Source organism: Solea senegalensis, linkage group LG18, assembly GCF_019176455.1.
Source record: "Solea senegalensis isolate Sse05_10M linkage group LG18, IFAPA_SoseM_1, whole genome shotgun sequence".
NCBI lineage: Eukaryota > Metazoa > Chordata > Actinopteri > Pleuronectiformes > Soleidae > Solea > Solea senegalensis.
Genome location: NC_058041.1, coordinates 11,964,288 through 11,986,455, shown reverse-complemented (window position 1 = coordinate 11,986,455; position 22,168 = coordinate 11,964,288). Strand labels below are relative to the sequence as shown.

The following is a 22,168-nucleotide window of genomic DNA, read 5'->3' as shown; positions in this document are numbered from 1 at the left end:
GAAAACACACTTAATTAGGTGCTCTTTATTTATGTACTTTGCTCTATGAGCGTAGTGAAAAAGTAATTGCTTTTTGGTTTAATTCGAGCATCAGCTCACACCGCGCCACCATCAACACAGCAACAATGTCAAGAACACTTCATAGGTTAAAATTAAAAACGATTTCTATAACACAACAATGAAAACTACATCCCAGAATATTTCCTGTGTCAGGCAAAGACTCACAGGAATAAGTGCAGCCAGCAGGGTTGTTTCACACATCACTTGAGTTTCACACATCTGTTGTCAAAGGAGGCTACTCAACATTCCTCCGCTCGTCCCTTTCATGCTAATGTTGCTTTTCATTTCAAACCACTTGACTGTTGACCAAGCGTGAAATAATGGGGCATCTTCTTCAAGATGGCGCCAGTTTCTCTCCTCTCCTCCTTTTAGGTTTTTATCTCATGGTGACACTCAACTGAGTTTCCCTGCACCTGTGTGACGTCTGTATGTGTTTTGGTGTCCCAGACTTACATTATTTCATCCACAGCAACAGATTGCTCTGTCATGGTTACAAATGTTGCCTTACGAGGTTGACGCAGAGGGTCAACAGCAGAGCGGTGTAGGGGTTATCTGCTGAGAATATATCCAGCACTTAAAGATTGCCCAGCAGCCATGTTGACATGTTTGATTACATTCATTCATAAATCAGCACCGTGTGACAGAGAACCAGCTGGCGCCACAGTGCAAACATCACAGAAACAAGAAACACTATTTTATTCTACTTTTTAATACATACATATATTCGTTTTTATCATCTACGCTTGGCAACATTGTCACAATAATAGTTGTTCTACTCCAGACCAACACAGGGGAAGTTATAAATGCCCTCTGTATGACTGCATTAACAATAAAGTGGCTCCAAGTAATGTAGAATCAGCAGCAGTGCACGACTGACCAGGACCATGGCAACTGTTCTTCTTGCACAACATGATGTCTCTGCAGCGTACAGTCTCTGTTATGACTGATGATAATGGAAAGGCAGATGTATTTGTAAATCACATTTCAAAAGAAAAGAGAGGAATTGTTATTTACACGGACGCGGGGGAGGTGTGGATGCATCACAATGTAGCAATAGATCAGAAAAGTGCTGTGGCCCTAAAACATGCAGAGCTTTGTAAACTGGCAATTCTGGACTGTTGGAGTATCCATCCATCCATCCATCCATCCATCCATCCAACTACCTATCTACGATTTGTTTGTGTTTATTATTTTAATAAAGAAAACTCTCCTAATTATGTAATGATTCCTATTTATAGCCTGATTCACATCAGTTTGAGCCGACTTGCATCCCGTTGAGAGTGAGTGCCTGTGCACAGATTCCATTGTGTTTTTGTGCTTGAGGTCTCTTAGCAACAGAGGCAACACAGCAATTTAAGTAGGCTTTCTGCAGGGAGCTGTATTTAGAGGTAAAGTGGTGCTTCAAAGTTATAATTTCCTTGTCGATTTCTAACTTAACCCTGGAACTGGACTCACATATTTGAGCCACTACATTCAGTGCTCTCTGCCTTGCTTCTTATTAGGTTTTAGTTTTTAGTGTGTAGTCACAACTTTGTGTATTTCTCTGACGTCGCTTCATGAGGGACCTTGATTTTGAATTGAAATTTTCAGCTACTATTTGAAGATACAGTATGTCAATAAGCCCACACTCCCGAGGGACGACAGGAGACAGGAGTCATAGTCAAATCTTTCAGGTGCCACTTACCTCAGAATTGACCAGGACTCTGCCCAGGAGCAGTGGACGCTTCGGGACCTTGAGTCATCACTCGTTCTTCTCCCGACACAACCCTCATCCACACAGGATGAGACATATTCAAGGTAAGCTGTTCAAACTGTAGTCCGGTGTCAATCGACTCTTCAGTTTTCTTTTCAAGTATACAAATATTACATATTACATGTCATTTTTTACACGTAAAATGTGTGTTTAACTGCACAGGGGTAAGCTCTCATCGTGTGCTATACTATCACCACTGCATTAATGTTTATAAAATCACCCATTACTATATATCATATATATTGTTAATCACTTATTTATGTTATGGAACATCAATGTCATTGAAATTCATTCAAAAACACAACTCTACAGCAGCAAGTTAACCACGCACACTTCCCCAAGTAGTATTAAGATTGTCTTTAGATTGGAACATTAGTAGTAAAAATCATTCCGACTGCAGGTAATCACTTGACAGAGCGTATTACATTGAGTGCATAATTTTGCCTTGGCAACATCAAGGACAAACCTCATAGTGTCAGGCCTGACAAGCTTGTGTAGTTCCTGATATTGCAAATTAGGCTTTACCGTCATATGCAATATTTAAGCATGATCACCCAGAATAGCAATATGACACAGGTCAACCGCATCATTGACATAAATCAAAAAAGGAGGTTTTACATTTTCTCATAAAGATGTCACACGGCAGAGATTATCCATCCATCCATCCAATCATCATCTAAGCCACTTATTCTTGAAGATTTTCCGGGGAAGCCAGTCACGTTCTTTTGATTGCCTCGCACTTACTATGTAACTCTCTTTGTTTTCTCCACAGGACTCAATGGCAGACCTGTCTGCATGGTGAGAGACGATTGGTTTGTCAGCTCGTCCTTATTTCCTCACCCACTTCTCAAGAGCCGCGTCCTCAGGAAAGCGGCTGAGCCATCCTTTGCGTTTCCACTTGTCAGTGGCCACAAAAACAAGTCAGGTATGGCCTCAGTATATCTCCTCATTATGTGTCTCTCATCCCTGTCCACAAATGATCTCACAAACATGTTCATGCTTCCTTCACAGCCTCGTTCTCAGAGGCATGGAGGGACGAACTTAAAGAACTCGCTGCGAGAGTCAGCTTGTGTTCTCGCGCACAGAAGGACAACAAAGAGGTGCGTCGCACAAACAGACTCGATTAATCACATGCAGCAGGTTCCAACTGGACACATTCAGGGACGTGGCGATTATGTGAGTCTTCCTGGGAGACGCAGTTTAGAGTAAAGTTTACCAATTACCAGATAGACATGACTTTGGAAAATTAAATGCCAAAAACGTTCCTCCCTCTTGTTAATCATGTTTGCAGGGCAATATCTGTATTTATTTTTTGTTGAAATTAGCATTAGTTACGGTTCCCCCAAACAGCAAGGTCACAAGGTCACAGAGCCAAAGTGTTGTTTATTTATGCTTCCACAAGGAGTTATGAATATATAAAAAGTTTCTATCGTTTTTTTTATGCTGAAATGAACACCTTTGTTAATGTATTCCAGGAGCAACCAGAGGGAGACTTTGTCCGTCGGAAGACACAATATTCTGCTAAAACTGGGAGAATCATCCCTCTGCCCACCAAGTCTTACCAGGGCAGATTCCATTCACAACACCCAGCTTATCCTCAGCCCTTTCACGATCAAGACCTCATGGTAATATTGTTCCTCCGCGGGTCACAAGGTCACTTTTGTGTCACTCAGTTGTGGCTATGTGGGCTGAGACACACAGTCATGCAGCCCATCCAAGGTTTTTCATAATATAATAAGAAAAACATTTGCTCTGACCCCTGACCTCCATGCCTCTCCCACAGGCAAATAGAAAATCTCTAATAACGTACAGATTTCCTGTGTTTTGTATGTGCTACAAAGAGGCCTCTCTGCATTTCTAAGCGGATGGTGTTGATGGTTGACTGTTTTCTTGTCAGGTGTTGGAGCTTCTGTGTCAGATCCTGCAGACCGATTCTTTGTCCACAGTCCAGCAGTGGCTGCTGCTCGCAGGTCAAAGGGGTGAGATGATGTTATGAATGCAGTTCTTTCATCCACGGAATACATGCTGAGAGCGTTTATTTTAATGCAGTTTACACGTGCATCATTCAAATGACAACTTCCCGTTTACATGGACGTCAACGGAAGCAAATGTCACGTGTGTTTATGGCTGAATTGCTCCCCTGATGTTGTCAAGTCAACTTTGCAGATTGCAGATTTAAAGGCACAGCAACATGAAAGGTATAAAACATAAAGTCAATAAAAAATAGTTACACAATAGAATCGTAAAATGGTAAAAACTACAAAGACGTGTCCAGGTTGACTATTCTTATCCTGAGGTGTTTAGGGGCAGCTACACAAAAAAGGCCCAGTCGCCCCGGGTTTTTAGTCGGGAAATTTGGCACATCTAAAAAGCAGCCTGTTATTAGACATCAGAGCTCGGGATGGAGCGTGAAGACAAAGAAATTCAGAGAGGCAAGATGGTGCCAAACTGTTAAGATCTTTAAGAACAAACAATAACACAATAGCGACGAGGAAGCGGAGAGAGAGCACAACAGGTGTGATGAGTTCTCTCTTCTTTTTTCCTGTTAAGAGGCGAGTGGCAGCGTTCTGGACCGGCTGGATTATCGTAATCCAGCCGGAGATGTTGGATTAGTATCTCTAAAACCTTGCGCAGCAGCCAGGCCTTCACCTTGGCGATGAGCCTAAATTGAAAAAAGCTTGACTTGACGACGGCCGGGATTTGTTTCATGTATTTGAACGCAGTGTCAAATTGAAGGCTTTGAGCAGAAGTGTGGATTTGTGTGTGATGTGTGGTCCCCTCAGAGAAAGACCTGGTGATGGGGATGATCAAACAAGCTCTGGACAGTGTCGACGTCGCAGGCCATCACCTGCCCAACTTCCAACACCAGGCTTTTAATCCCGGTGCATCTCCACCACTGAACGGTCCGTCACTGGATCAGCTGTGGAGACAACCACAGAGAACGTGGTCAGCATCATCTCTAACCCTCTCCCACTTGTGTTTTTTCTAAGGCATTTAATGCATTAAATACTTTTATGTGCTTTCTGTAGCTCAAACCGAATGGGTCGAATGTCTGGTGACAACAAACCCGGTAAGTCAAGTGCTATTCATGTTTCATTTTCTTGCTTGCGTTTGTCTTATTATGCCATGGCTTTGGAGCATAATTGAAAAAGGTCCTGTGCCTATTCTATTATAATGTTTTTTTTTCTATCATGGAAAGCTATATTTGGATGTAATTATAAATTTCCTTGTATGAGTCTGACTGAAGCATGTTTTTGCAGACAGGATTGGGGATGCAGAGGTCCTTGAAGTCCATACAGCTACAGCTCATCATCATCACGATAATGACTGTGACATGGTTTCCTTTCAGTGAGAAATGATTGGTTCTCCGTCGTCGTGCCTTTGTGGATGAAGTACAAAGTGCTCTCGCTGCATAGTACCTGCTGAAGCACTGTGTTTACAAAAGTTGGGGAAAAAATGTCAGGTTTTTGTTTTGTTGCGTCTTAACAAAATATGTAGCCATTTTTTTATGTTTCTATATCTCAAATAAAACCTATGAGAATTTTGTTGATTTAGTGTATGAGGGTGAGACGCAAAAAAAGAAAAGAGTCATTTCTGTTTCACCTGTCGTGCCTGGTTAAGTCCCTTTCTATTAATGATCAGATGAACTTCGTCTCATGGAAAACAGTTCATGACACTGGCGCTTCACAGTATCCTGGCATATAGATACTGTATATGTGATGGTGTGAAAAATGTGACGCAGCTTGACTTCATAAATTATGCATGAACTCCTTTACTACTGCATAACATGTCCAAAGATTAAGTTGCACACCTTTTGTATTTATAACTCTATCACATTGCGGATGACAGCAAAGATGATAAAATCTAATCAGTCTTCACTGAATCATGCAGCAGCAGCAGCAGCAGCAGAGGAGATCAGACACCGTATACACATTTAAAAGCCACAAAAGCAATCTGTAAAAAAATATATACTGAAGAGTCATGGTGTCACTGTTTGTGGTAAATAACAGTGGTTGTGTTTTGATGATAATGACGGTCAGCAGTGAGGGGGCGTGGTCTGTTATAAGAATAAGATTCATTTAGAGCAACGCAATGTCGGATTTCAACCCTTAAATAATGTCCCCGAGATTATTTTGATGGTACATCATCTTGCAACAGGGTGGATGTGACCTCTGTCAAAGCCTGTGCACGTCTGCATGTCCAGCTGTTGAACCACATAAACAAACGAAATGTGGACTTTGAAAACACAGAGCCAGGGGGGCCTGAATTGTATTTGGTTCCCTCTCTTTTAGCTTTTTACGTCTAGTGAACAATTGTTATTGAATACAGCCAATTTTTAAGAAGCAAAGATACATGTTATTACAGTCTAGCATGTGCTGTTCTACTGAAATACAGCAGAGGAAATCAGGCAAGACAGACGGAAATGGACAATGGAAAATCATCTGTCGTGAACTGTTTCTTATTTGACCTCATCTAGCCCTCGACTTGGACACAGTTTTTAATTTCATTTAAAAAAAAAATGAAAAGCCGGCGCCGGCAACTATTCCCCAAGCTTGAAGTCCCAAAGTTTTCACTACAATAGAGGATTTTGAGAGAAAGGCATTGAGAAGAAGTGAGGTTAGGGTTAGGGCCAATATAAGACGTGGTCAGACCACAGCTGAATTTTTTTTAGGTAAATAGACAATCTATCTATTGTCAAATCCATCAATGTAAACAGCCAACATTGTCCCACATAGAAATTCTCTTTGTCCCTTTGTGTACCCTGTGGTGAATTTGTCATGCTTTGAAATAGATTGTTTAGTTTGTTGATGAGTTTAACTTTTGATATGTGTTCATGAACACAACCAGAACATTGTGCTACTCACAGAATTAACAAAATTAAATACATAAAAAAAAAAGTTCTTGCCACGCCTCAGCACTGGTGGCGTGACTGCAGTTTGAGGTCAGCTGGCCTGGTCAGCAGGTGAAGTTCAGCATTCACGTCATGGATCCATCTCACAAGGACACCTGTTGGCTCCGGGCGATAAGAGGCAGCTGTCTTTTGAGACTCTATCAGTCATGAGGCAACATTGAGGGGAGAGGGAGAGAGAGAGAGAGAGAGAGAGAGAGAGGAGAGAGAGAGAGAGAGAGAGAGAGAGAGAGAGAGAGAGAGAGAGAGAGAGAGAGAGAGAGAGAGAGAGAGAGAGAGAGAGAGAGAGAGGCACTGGGCCCTCAACCAAGATACCACAGTTACATGTCTTCACACACACACACACACACACGTGACCCATCATACGAGGATGGAGAGGAGGCCGTTCAGGAACAATCTAACTAAAGTAAAGAACAACAAGAATTCCATTATAAACCTCAGTTTGTAACTTGTGTGGCTACATTTAAAAAAAGATTGACGGTTCAGGGATGAAGAGTCGAATGAATCTGGGAAATTCAAAATCCGTTTAAATAAAAAGTAAGTGAACAAATTAGTTTACTGACACAAAGCACAATCTCCATAATTGAACAAGGCAACAGTGACAGTTGTAGTTGTAACATTTCTGACCAACTCGGGGCAGAGAGGGAGGGTGGAGTGCAGTGCAGTGAATTCTGGGTAATTTACAGAATTTATGCTTGTTCTGGCCTATGTTGCAGATTCATGGCGTGAGCACAGCAGAGCCAATCAGCTTTCTGTTTTCTCACAATTATCATTTGAAGAGAAGAGTTCCAGGTTGTTTGGAGCAGTCATGAATTAATAAACATTAATTTAATGTTATTTGTTATCTTCTATTATACTTTGAATCAGAGCTGCACTCATAATACAGAGTGCAATACAGACATGCGTTGGTGTGTGTGTGTTTGTGTGTGTGATGAGCGTTTGAAGACAAATTCATCTGAAAACATGTGAGCCAATTTCAAATTGTTGTGATACTGATTAGAAGATGACATTATGGGATTGAAAAAAACAAACAAACAGATTCTAAGGAATCTTAATCAGGAGGAATATATCATTTGTTCAAATCAAACATAAACAGACACAAGCTTTGGATTTAATTTACATCATTTAAACATTGTATGTGTTATTGTTGCAAAGACATTGAACAGTAACTATGATTTTCACAACACTTAGGATCACAGTATTTTTCAACACTTAGGATGATCATTTTCTTGACTAACCTTATTTTACAGATTTTAAAGTGAGATGTCACTGCAGTTAAATTGACTTATGGGCCTCACTTGGACACCTGCATACTTCTGCTGCATTTACATTTTAGTGTTTTGATTGTTATTATGCAGTGTATTGTTTTTGAGAAACCAGGTCCTGATTAGTCATTAGAGTTCCCAGATTCTGATTTAAATGTTTAATTTCATTTAGATTTAAATGTTAAGTCATGCTTATTGCACTTTGTAGAACTGTGGACGTGTGTTAAATCAAAAATGCCTGGATTGTTGAGTCTCTTCTCATTTATACACTCTTTTATTAATTGTTTTACATCTTCATGTGTTATTTTTTTTAATATATATGTACATATATATATATATATATATATACACACATATATATATATATGTGTGTAAAGGAGAGGGATGAAGTACTGTACAGTTCTTACTGTGAGTGTTCCTGCGCATCACCCTCTGTGTCTGTGATGAAACGTCCTGTCAAGTGTGACCTTCACAACAGAATTCAGACCACTTCCTATCTTCTTCTCCGACCCTTATCTCAATGTAATGTCCTTCGTGGACCATATAAAGCCCAGACCCGAGCGCTTTTACTTTGCCGTCACTGCCAAAGTCCACCGACATGCTGCCAGCTGTTGTGAAGCTCTGCTGTGGAATCTCCTATCCACACCTGAGGAGTACGGCAGGTAAACACTCTCCTCCATCGGAAATGAGGATTTCCCCTTTTTTCATGTCTTCGTACACAAAGGCGCCTCACCTGACTCCTCACCTGCTTGTATTTCTCCTTTTGCATCGCTTGCTCTGCTCAATCTCACAGCACTTCAGCGCACAGCTGTGGCAGTGATGGGCCAGGAGATCACACACATGCAGCGATGGGGGCAAAGTCCACAGCGCATCAGAGCACATGCAGGTTTGAATTTCAAAGGTAAATTCGTTTTTATTTATCCATGTTGAAAATGACTCTTTTGATGGCTGCAAGGAATAAATCTGCCCTAATAGACTAATAGCCGGGGTTGTGCTTTTGTTTAAGTGTAAGGGTAGATCACACTCAACACATGTCTCCTGTATGTTCCACTAAAGTGATTGAGACACAGTTACGCTGTACACAATCATTATAGCTCCATATTGCTACAGCAACGAATGCAATGGTCTCTGACTTTGGCTTTTTGCAGAGCCCATACCAGAAGACACAGAGCCAGCGTTGGCACAAAAGGATCAGCAGTCATATGTGCAACAAGGCCAGCAAGCAATGCGGAAGGCTCTCCGCATGTTGGAGGACAAAGACGGATGGAAGGTCGAAATCAAAGAGGTAGTGTCTGCATGCATGAGGGTTGGCCCTATAGTGCTCTCTGAAATACTTATTAATGTCTGTATGTGGATTTTTTTTTTCCCCAGAGCAATGGAGATGTGATCTGCAGCAAAGTGATTCCAGGGGCCAGGAAGGTCTTCAGGTTGGAGGCGGTTCTGGAGGCCAGTGTGGATGAGCTCTATGACCTCCTGTTTGCCAGAGTGGAGGAGATGCACAAGTGGAACTCGAGCATTCTGCACATCAACGTGAGAGTGCAGTCCTTTCGATACAGCGCAGCGGAGATGCTGTGTGATCGATTGATTGATTGATGATTGGATTTGATTGTGACTTTTCTGTAAAGGCTCAGACCATATACCCAGACACACTGGTGCTTTCTCAGACACATACGTCACAGTCGGTCGCCATTTGCAAACTGAATGCAGTTTCTCGTTGTAGGTCCTGAATCGCGTTGGACGCGACACGATCATCACTCACGAGGTGTCAGCCGAGAGAGCGGGAAACCTGATCGGCCAAAGGGATTTCCTGAGCGTCAGACATAGTTTCAAACAAAAGTCCAGTGTTTATCTCGGAGGAGCAGCCATTCAGCTGGAGTCGTTCCCACCTCAGGCAGGTTTTGTGAGGTAGGACGATCATTTACACTCTGGGCAAGAAACCTTTTTCCCAACCGGGCATTAATCATAGTGTGCTCATACAATACTGTGCAAAAGGCTTAGGCCATTAGAATTGATGTTTTGTGACGATTCTCTCTCAATCCCTTTACTGAAATACATCCAGAAAATACAGAACAACATGTAAGACTGTATATTTCACTGATAGTAGGCAACAAACATTTGCAGCAATAAATATTGTGTTAAAAATAAGTTTGCACATTGTTGGGATTGACTTCTTTAATCTGATCCCATTTTATTAGATTAATATCAGAGGATTTTGAAGGATGCATAGTAAGCAATATGGAGATGAAGATGGCAAAATTTATTAAACCAGATTTAAGGTCCTTTGTCTTGGTAACGGCTCCAATGGGCACGGTGACAATTTGAGTTATGTGCTTAAATTAGCATGCTGTTGACATGTATGCGTCCTTGGAGTCATAACTCACGTATGGGCCAATGTGTTCCTATGGATTTTCTACACGTTGATAACCACGTGGTGATGACATGTAATGTATATTGTGGATGAACTCCTTTTCTTCCTGTTTACAGAGCTGAGGATGGACCGACATGCATTATCATACAGGCTCTAAATGGGGACAAGAGGAAATGCCATTTCACATGGCTCCTTAATATGGACGTTAAGGTAAAAGCTTCTGCAGACTCCACTGTGTGCAATATTCATTTACTTCCATAAGCATGCCTGTTTCATGTCATAGAGCATTAGAATTCTTCCACCAGTTTTTAGCTGGTCAGTGGCAAAATTGTTTGAATTTTCTGATGTGTAACCATCTAAAAACATAACGACACTCGGAGTCCGTCTGGTACAAAACGTCTGTTTTGAAGCTTCTGTTTATGAGACCAACTCAAAATGACCTGAGGGGCCAACGAACGTCTAACCTGGTCACGAGGGGGCCGGGGAAAACACAACTGTTCAGTCGTGGGTGGGCAACATGAGCGAAAACCTATGTCACAGTACTACACGTAAAAGTACTCATTTCAATACGGAACGACGTGTACTTCAGTAACAATTACGTATTTATGATTTATTCAGTCAATGAATATCAAAAACAGAGAAATAAAGTCAAATAAAGTTTCTAGACTTAAAGGTAAAGTATTCCTTTAAGTCTAGAAAACTCTTGTAAAATTAATTTATTTCTTAACTCAGGGGTAACTGAATTTGGGAAGCACAATTTTTCAAAAATGCTACCCCTATTCTGGTAATACAAAGCTAAATGCAAATTGGTGAAGTATTCCTTTAAGTTTGACCTCAAACTAGCCATCTAAATGTCTACAGTGCTTCAGTTGTGACCACTTGTGACTTATTTTTCTATTTGACATTTCTATTCTCAGTACTGCGTCTGTACAAAAAGAAAACAAAAATGCTGTGGACATACAGCACACTAATTTGCTCATGCGAAGACATACTGCGTCTCTATATATAGGTCTATTTGTATATGAACAGTACGTATTGTGAAGTAGGATTGTGTAGGTAGCTTGTTGCCAAGTCCTTTTATCCACCAATGTCAGACCAGAGAACCATTTTGTGGACTAACAAGAGTACCTTTGTTCTCAGGGCTGGCTGCCAAAATCCATTGTCAATCAGGCTTTGCCCAAAGAACAGCTTGATTTCACCAGAAACCTCCGCAGACATCTCACAGCGAGCGCCACCCAGGGCTGAGTCTCTGTGACACACAGGACACAGCAGCAGCTCCCTGTCATCACTCAGAGGGGAAAACTGGCATATGGAGGCATGGTGACAGGCTGGCTGCTCCACAGAATCCTGTCCTTTTAGTGAGAGCTGAAGCGCTGCCTGCGGAAGAAACTGTGCCCCAAACGCTGTGCAGAGCACAGCTGGCACAGAACAGCATCAGAAGTTGGGGCCAACCTAGCAGGAGAAAGTGGAGTCTTAGGGAATAGGAATTAAATAGGAATAGGAACTAAAGTCCAGTGCCACTCCTCGGATGACACAAGACTAACTGCACACAGACACAGCTAATAAATTGCTACATGTGCACACTTATTCATACTCCCCCTGACTCTTTTTCTCACCCCCATGACTCAATTCACACTGAAAAAACATGTTAGTGCTCATGTGGCTCAGATAATTGCCACAGGCAAATTGCCTTGGGAATAACACACAGCTGTGTCACATCTTCAGACTTTAGAAAGTTTTGTGGTGTTGAGTCAAAGTCATGATTCATTTCATATCGCATTTTATTTTTAAAAAGCGATGGTTGTGCAGGAGGCACAAAATAGACCACTTTTCTTTGAAATGCTACCAAATTAAACAAATTCAATCTGATTTTTTTTTAAAAACTGAGTACTTTCTGCTTTTGAAAATGCTGAAGAAAAGGTTTTAACACAGTCATGGGAAAAAGCAGCCTCAATGCTCTGTGTTCTAAGGGTTAATGGAGGTTTTTGGACTCAATTACAGGAGCTTTTACTGTTTCTGTCGTGCATATCCACCTCTTCATGGAAACCAAATTAGAAGAGGCGAGTCAACAGTAGGTCAAGGAGAACACAGAGAAATAACAACAATGGTCGTCCTTTCAAATGTCTTTTACTTTGTTCTCCGTAACACTTAAAAATTCAATAAATATTAACATTTAAAGCTTTCATCCACGTATGTATATACAAGAACTATACAATTAACATAATGATGTAACGAAACTGCAATGCAGGAATGGTGTGACAGTGTGAGCAACCACAGTCGTTAGACTCCTAGCATCACCTGTATTTCTCCAACTGCAAAACAAGTTGAAATTTACACTATATACATTATCTGAAAAATATATCACTTACAAAAAAAAATCATATTGTGTGGTTTAAAAGAAAACAAAATCTTTTTGATTTTCAGGTGAAAGTAACTGACCGAGGGTTGTCCTCACTGGTGATCACCAATACATTGAATGTGAACAATAAAAAAACAAAACAAAGAGCACCAGGGAGAGAGAAGCCATGTTACTCACTGCCAAGTGTGAGGACAATGGAGTCTGAAGTGTGCCAAAGAAATGAACATAGACTTAACAAACGCTCAATACATTTCTTCTGGTCAACCGGTTTGTAGACGTCCGTCTTTACTGACGCAGTGTTGCCTCTGCAGTGCAGGAATGTGTCACGAGATCTAAACACCGCTAGACTGAGGAAAAACTGAGACTCATGTGGGGCAAGGTGGTTTGAATGATATGGGAAACATTTGTTTATGTTTAAAAGTTAGGCACTACAATTTTAATGCATCCATGATGATGTTGTTGTTATTATGTTGATGTTGGGCAGCCTGTGGCCAAGTGGAAAGGGAACTTGGCTTGTGACCAGAAGGTCGCAGTTCAAGTCCCCACCAGGTCGAAAGGGCTGGGGTACCCCTGAGCAAGGTACACAACCCCCATTGCTCCCCGGGCGCTACTCAGTGTGGCAGCCCACTGCTCCTAATTCTAGGATGGGTCAAAATGCAGAGAATTATTTCCCTAAGGGGATTAATAAAGTATCTTAATTAAATTAAATTAACAGTAATGTCAGTTTGGTCCAATCAAAACGTGAAGAAAATTGAGACCAATTGACCACAATAGTATCTTAAAGACAGTTTTGTTATGTAATGTCCTGTTTCCTTCAGTTATGACAAGAATATGTGAAAGAAATGATCAGACAATTAAATAAGATAAAGAGTTATTTGTACATTTCTGACAGAATCTGGAGTGACAAACCAAAAAAAGAAAAAAATTAATAGAATTTGGCAATTGAATTTTTTTTGTTTAAATACCTAAAAAAAACAGGCTTTTAAATGAATAGTTTCAACTTATAAGGACAACATTGAGAAATGTATTCATTGAATGCAAAACGCTGGGGGCTACACGGTTGGTGTAGTGGTTAGCACTCCCCGGTTTGTGACCCAGTTGAAACAAGGGCCTCTGTGCATGGAGTTTGCATGTTCTCCTCTTGTGTGCATGGGTTTTCTCCGGGTTCTCCGGCTTCCTCCCACAGACTAAAAACATGCAATATGGGAATTAGGTCAACTGAACACTCTAAATTGGACGTAGGTGAGAGAGTGGATGGTTGTTTGTCTCTATGTGTCCCTGTGATGGACTGGCGCTCTGTCCTGGGTGTGACCCCGCCTATCGCCCTGTCAGCTGAGATTGACACAGCCCCCCCCTTATGTGGAAGATACAGCGGTAGAAGATGGATGGATGGATGCTCTATATATATTTTAGTGGCACACTACAGACTCCACAGATGGCACTGCACCTTCTAAAACCCATGGCCTTTGACTTCACGTCATTTTCACAATAGCAGTTCAATAGTAGTTCTAATGCACTTGGAAAAAAAAACATGCTTACACTACTGTACACAGATAAAAACATGAACGTAGCAATGCAGTCATCACATTTTGAAACATGTCTTGTAGTCGTTGGTTAGTTTACAGCACCTTCGTTTTGACAACCTTTTTCTTCTTGCTCCCGTTTCATTTCTTCGAGCGCAGAGGGCAGCGCGACCTGCGGGCGGTGCCGCGCGGCACCACGCGCAGGTCGCTCTGGAGATCTGATGAGGTAACCATCACTGGTCAGTTCACTGGCATGGACAAAAAACAAAAATAGAAAAGAAAGGAAAAAATATTTGCAGCAAGTCCATTAGATGCTGAGTTGATGTGTTCGACCGTGTCACTGAGCAGCATGTTCACAACATCGCTCAGTTTGCTATTTCTGAGCTGACAGGGTACTGTGACTGAAGTCCCTGTCGGATCCTAAATCGTCCCTTCTTGACTTGGCAGTGACTGGGCCTAAAGTGCTGTTTGGACTGTGTTCTTTCGAGGCACCCGTTTTGGACTCTACTGTCGGCCGCGGTGGCTCTGGAGGTAGAAGAGGCCCCGGGTCTGAGTCTCCCTTCCCAGCTATGAGTAAGGAGTTGCTGGTGGGAACCTGGGGCAGAGCAGCACCTGTGGATGATGAGGATTTAGCAGCGGTGGCAGTGGTTGGCGCTGGGGCAGTGGACCACGGCCGTCTGCTCATGGGTTCAGTGGTTTGAAGTGGATTCTGTGTGGTGGCGGGTAGAGGAGCTTTGGATGATGGAGGTTGAGATGGAAATGAGGGCTCTGGTTCAGCCGAGACCACTGGAGTGTTTTGTATGTCTGGAACATGAGTGGCAAGGTTCTGCTTCTTGTTGCAAGACTCACAGCAAAGCTTATTATATCCAGGAATGGAACAATAACGAGCCAGGACCTCCATTTGACAGAAAATCGATTTATCACCGAGACATGGCTCGTCTTGCAATGAAAAGACAGATGACATTATTAGAGTGTGACTGACACAACCTTGTCCATTGTAGATTGTGCAGCTGGATCAGTGTGATTAAATGACTTACTTGAAGATATTTTGTGGACAGTGTCGTCAGAAACCCTTTGGTGATCTTTTAGAGAGGAGTTTACAATCGTCTCAACACTGAGAGAAGACACGGGCTGTCCTGGAGTGTGAAGCAACAAAGACAGAAGAAGAAAAAAAGAAATTAAAGAACTCCTTTAAAAGAGATGACAGAGCAACATTGCTGCTGGAAGGGGAAAAAAAAGAGAGCCATGTTATTTAGAAACATATAATAAAGTCTGGAGCTATTTACAGAACCAGGAGCACATCAGTTTGACGTCAAGCAGATCAACTTGTACTTTTTTTTTTTTCATTTCACATAAAGTTTGCATGTATGAACGTACAGTATATACAGAATTAACTTCTTTAAGCCACTCCAGTTTCCAGGCACTGCCACACAGGGCACTGATTGGTGGTTTCAGCTCTTTGGCGTGGGAGTAAAAAGGCTTAAGTGCATAAGTGTTTTGACAAAATAAGTTGAAAACATCCTTCATTTCACCAAATATACATGTATTTATATGTGAGCTGAACTCAGGCAAGTTCTAGCCATAAACTGTTAGTTTTATGAGGGCGTCGGTGAGTGTTTGACAGCATTGCAATTCTCGTCCATTCTTCACTTCATGAAATCAATTTCTGACACCGCGAGAGCCATGAGGCTTTGAAAAGCCACATTTCGAAATGTGGTTGTGATGCATAATAGACCAGTCTGTGATGAAAGGAAGGGGTCGGGAGAAGCTGTCAGTAGCAGCTGAGATCAGCTCTGATCTCTATCAGCAGCAGTTGACAGGCTCCAGCACAGAACCTACGGTGCTGCACGTACCTTTGTTCATATTCAAAAGTAAGACACTACAACTTTAACCTCTAACGATGTTCACTGTGCTGGATGTAACAGGTTGTACAGTAACAATATGATAAAATCAGAGTTTCAAACTCCTGAATATCATGCATGTTATACACCCTGATGAGTCAGTAAGCAGATAATCCAGAGCAAACACTGGTATCACTGTCTGGCCAGATTTCTTCTGACTGTCAGAACAAAGGAATTCATTTAGCATGGGACCCTAAAAGAACTGGAGTGATGTATAACAGAAGAGAAATGTAGTCAATTTACATGATATTCAAGTGGTGACACACTGTGATGAACAATCTATTACACCATGCTGTGACAAATATGCTGTACTGCTAATGTATATTTATGTCACCCGCAAGTTCTTTCAGAGAAACAAATGAAAATTCTCTTTCTCTTTTTCATTACACAGTGTAAATGATTTTTACATTAGTGTAAACACGTCAGACGTCAAACTTGGTAAATGGAACACCTCCAGTACTGTACGTGCATCTCACCTGGACAATAACTGAGTTTGCAAATGAGGATTGTTTCTGGCTTTTCCCCCTCACATTCGCCAATGGTGTTGTCGCTGGCCTTGCAAACCACCTGCCTTTGTTGGATTCCCTCGCCACAGGTCACAGAGCACTAACAAACAAACAGACACACACTTATTAGAGAAATAGATGTCAACTTGTTCATTACTGTATAGTCTGCATCGACACCCGCTTTATAGTCTTCTATATTTTTATGATTTGCCATAGACTGATTGCATTTTTTCACCCTCTTCTGACCATTATGGTAATCAGGCCGCATGGATTTCCTCTGATTTTATAGCTCAATGTTCAGTGAGTGAGTGAGTGATTCTGCCCCTTTCTGCTCCCTTTTCCAAGATAACTTTCACTTTCAATATCTGGCAGTCATTCAACTGTGTATGAATACGGTACTGAGAAGCTGACGTCACAAACGTGTGACGCGCTAGTGAACCTTGTCCGTGATTGGACGGTCGTCCCGTGGACGTCCCGAGGGCCCGCCAGTGTACAGTTTTGAGTTTTCTAGATAGCACAAACAGTCTAGGAGGTACAGTAATGAGTATGATGTACGCATGCCAAATCCCGGACGTCACTCACTTGTGACCATGCGCCTGTCCTCCACTGGGCTGGGCAGGTGGTATAGTTACAGGTTCTCCTCATCTCTGGACGGTTCTGGGTGCAGTGTTTGCTGTGGACAGGCCTGCTGGTGCCATTGTGGAGCTCCTGCGTGCACTGTACCACCCTTGTCTGGTAGCTGAGCTTCCCACACGTCTTACTGCAGGGACTCCACTCCTCCACCGCCCACCTGCCAACAAAGCAGTTCTCTTTGCCAATCTCTATAATGTGAAGGTTATACTAACATCTATAGACCTTGGTCAATCTGAAGTGAAGCCATTATGTCCATTATAGCTGCTATTGAATTATAATTGTGGCTGTGAGTCACTTACAGCGGCTGGCTGCACTCTTGCACATTGCAGCGTTTGCGAATAGGTTTGGGCTTTTTGCTGGTGTCACAAAAGTTTCGATGCACCAAGCGACTGTCGCTCTTTCTCCGACAGCCATATTTTGTGTACTGTATGCCTGAAAGATAGAAAAAGAGACACTATTCTTCACGTAGGAAATCTTTCATTTTTCTGTCTGTATCATTGCAGTCTTGATGACTGAGCAGGCGAGGCAGAAGGAGCACAGAGTGAGAGTAAAGCAATACAGCAGCACTATGGCTGAAGATTTCATTTCCAAAGTGGATTCTACTTAAATATAGACATTCAGAAGGACTTCACAATCATATTTTAATCACAATCTAGTTTTTAGCTTCTTGCAAATGTGATTGTGATGTTAAAAATGCATGCTTTCGGCTGCAACTGCTACTGTTTCCTTCGACACAGCTCCAATTAATTCTCCTGGATGCAGTCTTGACAAGTGACATTTACAAGTGACAAGTGACATTATGTTTGTGTTTTTTGTTTATGTGTGTGTGAGTGGTTAGGGGTGGGGGAAGAAAAGTAGGTAATTAATCGCAGGGTCATATAAACGATAGACTGTTTTGCGATAAAGGTTCCACACCGGCGCTTTAAAACGAGATGTTACCACACAAGATACCACCAAATATTCTCTAAATACTTATCTAAGATTCTAAAATATTAAACATGCACAAATCTCTAAACCTGCAGCTTTAAGCGACTTACTGACCTCCACCACAATGTTTGGAGCACTGAGACCAGCTCTTCAGTGCCCACTCATACGTATCCAGTTCAGCGAGAAGGACATTGTTGTTGGTAATAAGGGGCAACAGGTCCTCATGAATGATATATTTATACGTCAAGCTCATTTTTGTATCTTCCGCCTGCGGAAAGACCTGCAATAAAGAGACAAAAAGAATTTACATGAAGAGTGAAACAAGCAAAGTGAAAGTGCTTGATCGAGTCCCACTCACCAGAACTATAATGCCTTCATGCAGAGGACCAGATGTTTTAAGGGTCTCCTTCTCACCATCAATGGAATACTCCCACTGTAAGCCATTTTCGATGAATGTCTTTGATTCAGCGTCTTCACTTTTTGCATTCAGTATGAAGTTCCCAGTTACTTGATTCTTCACAGCTGTCAGCAAAGAGGGAAAACAGAATTCATGCATGTGTGGTGTGAAGGAATGTGCACGCACCATGCACTCTCTTTGTTAATTACATTAAAAATCTCTTTTAAAAATTGAACAGAAATTCTGAGTCGACCCTCGCTCGCCAGACAACTGTGTGATTTTCCTTTAAGAAGAGAAATGTGTCAGTATGTATTTTGAGATGCTTGGTGTTGTGGTGAGCCAACAGCAATTCCTCCAAGTTGTGTGTCATCTCTTCTTCCCATGAGCTAATCAAAGCCAGAAAGGAAAACAGTGGAGAAAAGAGGAGAGGCAGGGTTTAGTGGAACACCACTGTGATGTGTTGACTCACTCTCGTCAGTCGTACAGAGAGCTGTTGTGAGCAGAGCAATATTAGAGTGTCATCACTACACATACCTGAAGAACCTTTGACATAATGCTCAGTGCTTTAACTGCAAAGGCTGCAGCGACAAAGCAACTCCAAATATTTTCAAACCCCACTAAGACATCAGCCAACACCACAGGAAAATGTCCTTTTCACTACTTAGTTTAAAAATGTTGGCAGTTTTTACCAACATTTATATACAAGGAGCCACTTTTAAATGGCAATGTATCTGACCCAATTTTAAAAAAAACAGTAAATAATCCTTTCCATAACAGCAAATTAGCACGTGCTATACACTTCCTGACTATGTTTACACTGACCTTTAAGCTTAAGATTCAAAGCTATTTTTTCATATTTCATATTGTCTTGCATATTTCTTTCAGCTGTGAAAGTATATATAGATATAGATATATATACATTAATATATGTCAATACAATGACAATCACGCTACTACTAACTACTTCAACTATAGGGCAGATGTATAGACGTGCTCCCACCAGTTTTACGTTTCCTTCTGCTGCAACATAAGCTACACCTGAAACTGTGGGATGGTATGTAAAAACAAACGGCACATGATTAAACTAGCATACTGACTGCCAGACGAGAACTGTTTTTCCATCTCATCCATATACAATCATGGAGTCTCAAGGAGACTGTGGCTGTCTGGTGCAAATTCATCAAAAGCGACTGAATATGTATTCCAATTTATGTATGGAAACTGCAGGTTTTCACCTCTGAAATCAAGTACAATCAATGGCGTTTGACTGCATATTGGAAACGAGAGAACGGCAGCAGACATCAGAGCAGGATAAAGATGAGACGTATATCCTGATCACTATATTTCTGCTTTTTCTTTTCTGGAAGTTGTTGGCTCCATGATAGACGGGCACCCTCTTGCACCTTTATACCACTGGCCATAAATCATGGTGGGAGGGTGCTGATGTACTGGCAACCTGTGGGGGCTGTACCCCGCCCTTTCGCCCTATGTCCACCCAGCAGCAACCCAGCTCTCCGCTCTGCATCAGCAAACCGGCTTGCTGCCCCCTCACTGAGAGGATCGTAGAGGCATTCACAGAACTCAAGACTGTTTGCTGTCCTAGCTCCCAAATGGTGGAACGAGCTCCCCATCGACATCCGGACAGCGGAAAGCCTCCACATCTTCCACCGCTGACTAAAAACACATTTCTTTTGACTCTACCCCGACTAACACAACGACAATAACAAAAAAAAAAAGGCAAGCACTTACTTGTACATCGCACTTATGACTAGCACTTTATAGTTTGGCTTACTTGAAGCACTTACTGTAATGTAATGTTATGTAATGTAACGTAATGTAATGTAAAAGCCATTTGGAACTCACCAATTATATGAGGCGATGTATCATTCTCTTCAATAACAATGTGCCGAGCTCCTATTGGGATGTCGAACATTTTCAGCATTCCTGTTAAGACAAACAGGAACAGCATGGTAAAGCTGACACCCTCGTACACTGTAGTAATCAACCACTCTTTCTTAACTTTGTTTGAAGATGCTGTGGCGTATACAGTCTACGCCAGGGGTGTCAAACTCATTTTTGTTCAGGGGCCACATACAGCACAATTTGATCTCAAGGGGGCCAGACCAGTAAAAATAGTAAAATATAGCATAATAACCTATGAACAACAAGAACCCCTTTGTTTTTTCTCCTTTGTTTTACATTTACTGAAGGATAATTTTACAAAACATGAAATTTCTTGAGAAATATAAGTGCAATTTCAACAGTATCATGCCTAAATTTACTATTTACACACCACACTGGATCTATAAAGGCACAAACATTTAGTCACGGGTATCTGGAGCATTTGACATTACGTTTAGATTAGTGTGAATTTTTAACAAATTCATCCTGTGGGCCGATTGGACCCTCTGGCGGGCCAGTTCTGACCCCCGGGCCGTATGTTTGACACCCCTGGTCTACGCTGTGGCGTATACAGTCTACGCTGTGGCGCATTACAGAAGACTGAGATGTTGCTGATTGAGCTCATAATTACCATTCTTTTTGGGTGTCTTGGTGAGTGTCAGCTTCACAGTGCGACAGTGTGAGTTGTCACCCTCACACACGCCACATTTGTCTTCCTGTTTGTAAGAGCCGACTTCCTTGTCACAGCCAACATGCTATGTGAAGTGGGAAAGGACAAAGACTGTTAATCAAACCAGGGTAAATCTACGTCTGTGTTTTATACAGACTTCACCTCAGGGAAACTGATGGCATGGGAAAATGCAGCACACATTTGGTTGGGTGCCTAGTTTAAGCGGATGGATATTGGAAACACACCCAGACATAACAGAGCGCAGCCAAAACATTGCGTGACTGGACGACAGCAAATGAAAATCCAAACTTTATGCCCAAGGTGAAAATTGAGACGAAATAACATCTGTATTTTTGTGATAAAGCAGAGTGAAGAAGTGAACACGATTTCCTTCATAAGAGTTTATGGTTAAGTAATCAAATATCTGTGTCACCATCTTCGTCATCAAAGTCCCCACGGAAGCTTAACAAAAGAGTGACGATTATGTTTGTACTTGGCTGTTTTCACCTTCATCCCATGCTAAGGGAAGACATTTTCTGCAAGTTTAAGCTTAAAGCTGACTCATTACAGAACATAACTGTTACACATTCATTACATTTTTTATACTGTCTATAAATCACATTAGAATCATTGCAATTATTTAATAATGACACACTGTGGAATGAATCATATCATGAGTTGTCCAGCCATTTGCACCCCTAGTAATTATACTACTTATATACTAGTATTATGTGATGTACTACGTGTCTACAAATTTGTTGTGTATGTCAGTGCATTAAGTTTCCATAAAGACATACCAGACACTCTCCTCGGGCACATACACTGAAGGGCTCTGAGTAGCTGCAATGCGTCCCGTCGTGCATAACCTGGTTCATGAACACTATCTCTCCTGTTTCCTTGGACTTACAGCTCAGCTCACACTTGCGACTCTCTGAAAACACAATAAAAAAACGCACCATGGTTCACCCGAAGATTGTCAAAATGTGATAAAGACA

General features: G+C 41.7%; 3 protein-coding genes across 4 annotated transcripts in view; 2 read left to right on the top strand and 1 right to left on the bottom strand.

The window, feature by feature from the left end:
- Window positions 1-1,437: 1,437 nt before the first annotated feature.
- Window positions 1,438-5,305, top strand: tbata (thymus, brain and testes associated). Its single transcript, XM_044014516.1, has 8 exons — window positions 1,438-1,857; window positions 2,586-2,738; window positions 2,825-2,913; window positions 3,289-3,438; window positions 3,711-3,792; window positions 4,597-4,759; window positions 4,843-4,883; window positions 5,074-5,305. The coding sequence occupies exons 1-8, from the start codon at window positions 1,671-1,673 to the stop codon at window positions 5,163-5,165; spliced, it is 957 nt and encodes a 318-aa protein (XP_043870451.1). The 5' UTR covers window positions 1,438-1,670; the 3' UTR covers window positions 5,166-5,305.
- A 3,185-nt stretch (window positions 5,306-8,490) lies between these two features.
- On the top strand, window positions 8,491-12,196 carry star2 (steroidogenic acute regulatory protein 2). Its single transcript, XM_044013278.1, has 7 exons — window positions 8,491-8,649; window positions 8,781-8,888; window positions 9,136-9,272; window positions 9,359-9,517; window positions 9,708-9,892; window positions 10,472-10,565; window positions 11,496-12,196. The coding sequence occupies exons 1-7, from the start codon at window positions 8,586-8,588 to the stop codon at window positions 11,598-11,600; spliced, it is 852 nt and encodes a 283-aa protein (XP_043869213.1). The 5' UTR covers window positions 8,491-8,585; the 3' UTR covers window positions 11,601-12,196.
- A 1,860-nt stretch (window positions 12,197-14,056) lies between these two features.
- LOC122759470 (A disintegrin and metalloproteinase with thrombospondin motifs 3) overlaps window positions 14,057-22,168 on the bottom strand; it is a 39,788-nt gene continuing 31,676 nt past the window's right edge. For both annotated transcript variants that reach the window (XM_044014363.1, XM_044014364.1), the window contains exons 13-22: window positions 21,971-22,104; window positions 21,135-21,258; window positions 20,465-20,545; window positions 18,563-18,726; window positions 18,319-18,484; window positions 17,577-17,709; window positions 17,227-17,434; window positions 16,615-16,744; window positions 15,275-15,373; window positions 14,057-15,176 (exon numbers count right to left, since the gene is read on the bottom strand). In XM_044014363.1, coding sequence (XP_043870298.1) covers window positions 14,611-15,176; window positions 15,275-15,373; window positions 16,615-16,744; window positions 17,227-17,434; window positions 17,577-17,709; window positions 18,319-18,484; window positions 18,563-18,726; window positions 20,465-20,545; window positions 21,135-21,258; window positions 21,971-22,104 — 1,805 coding nt within the window. In that variant the 3' untranslated portion in view covers window positions 14,057-14,610. The remainder of the gene's footprint in view (window positions 15,177-15,274; window positions 15,374-16,614; window positions 16,745-17,226; window positions 17,435-17,576; window positions 17,710-18,318; window positions 18,485-18,562; window positions 18,727-20,464; window positions 20,546-21,134; window positions 21,259-21,970; window positions 22,105-22,168) is intronic.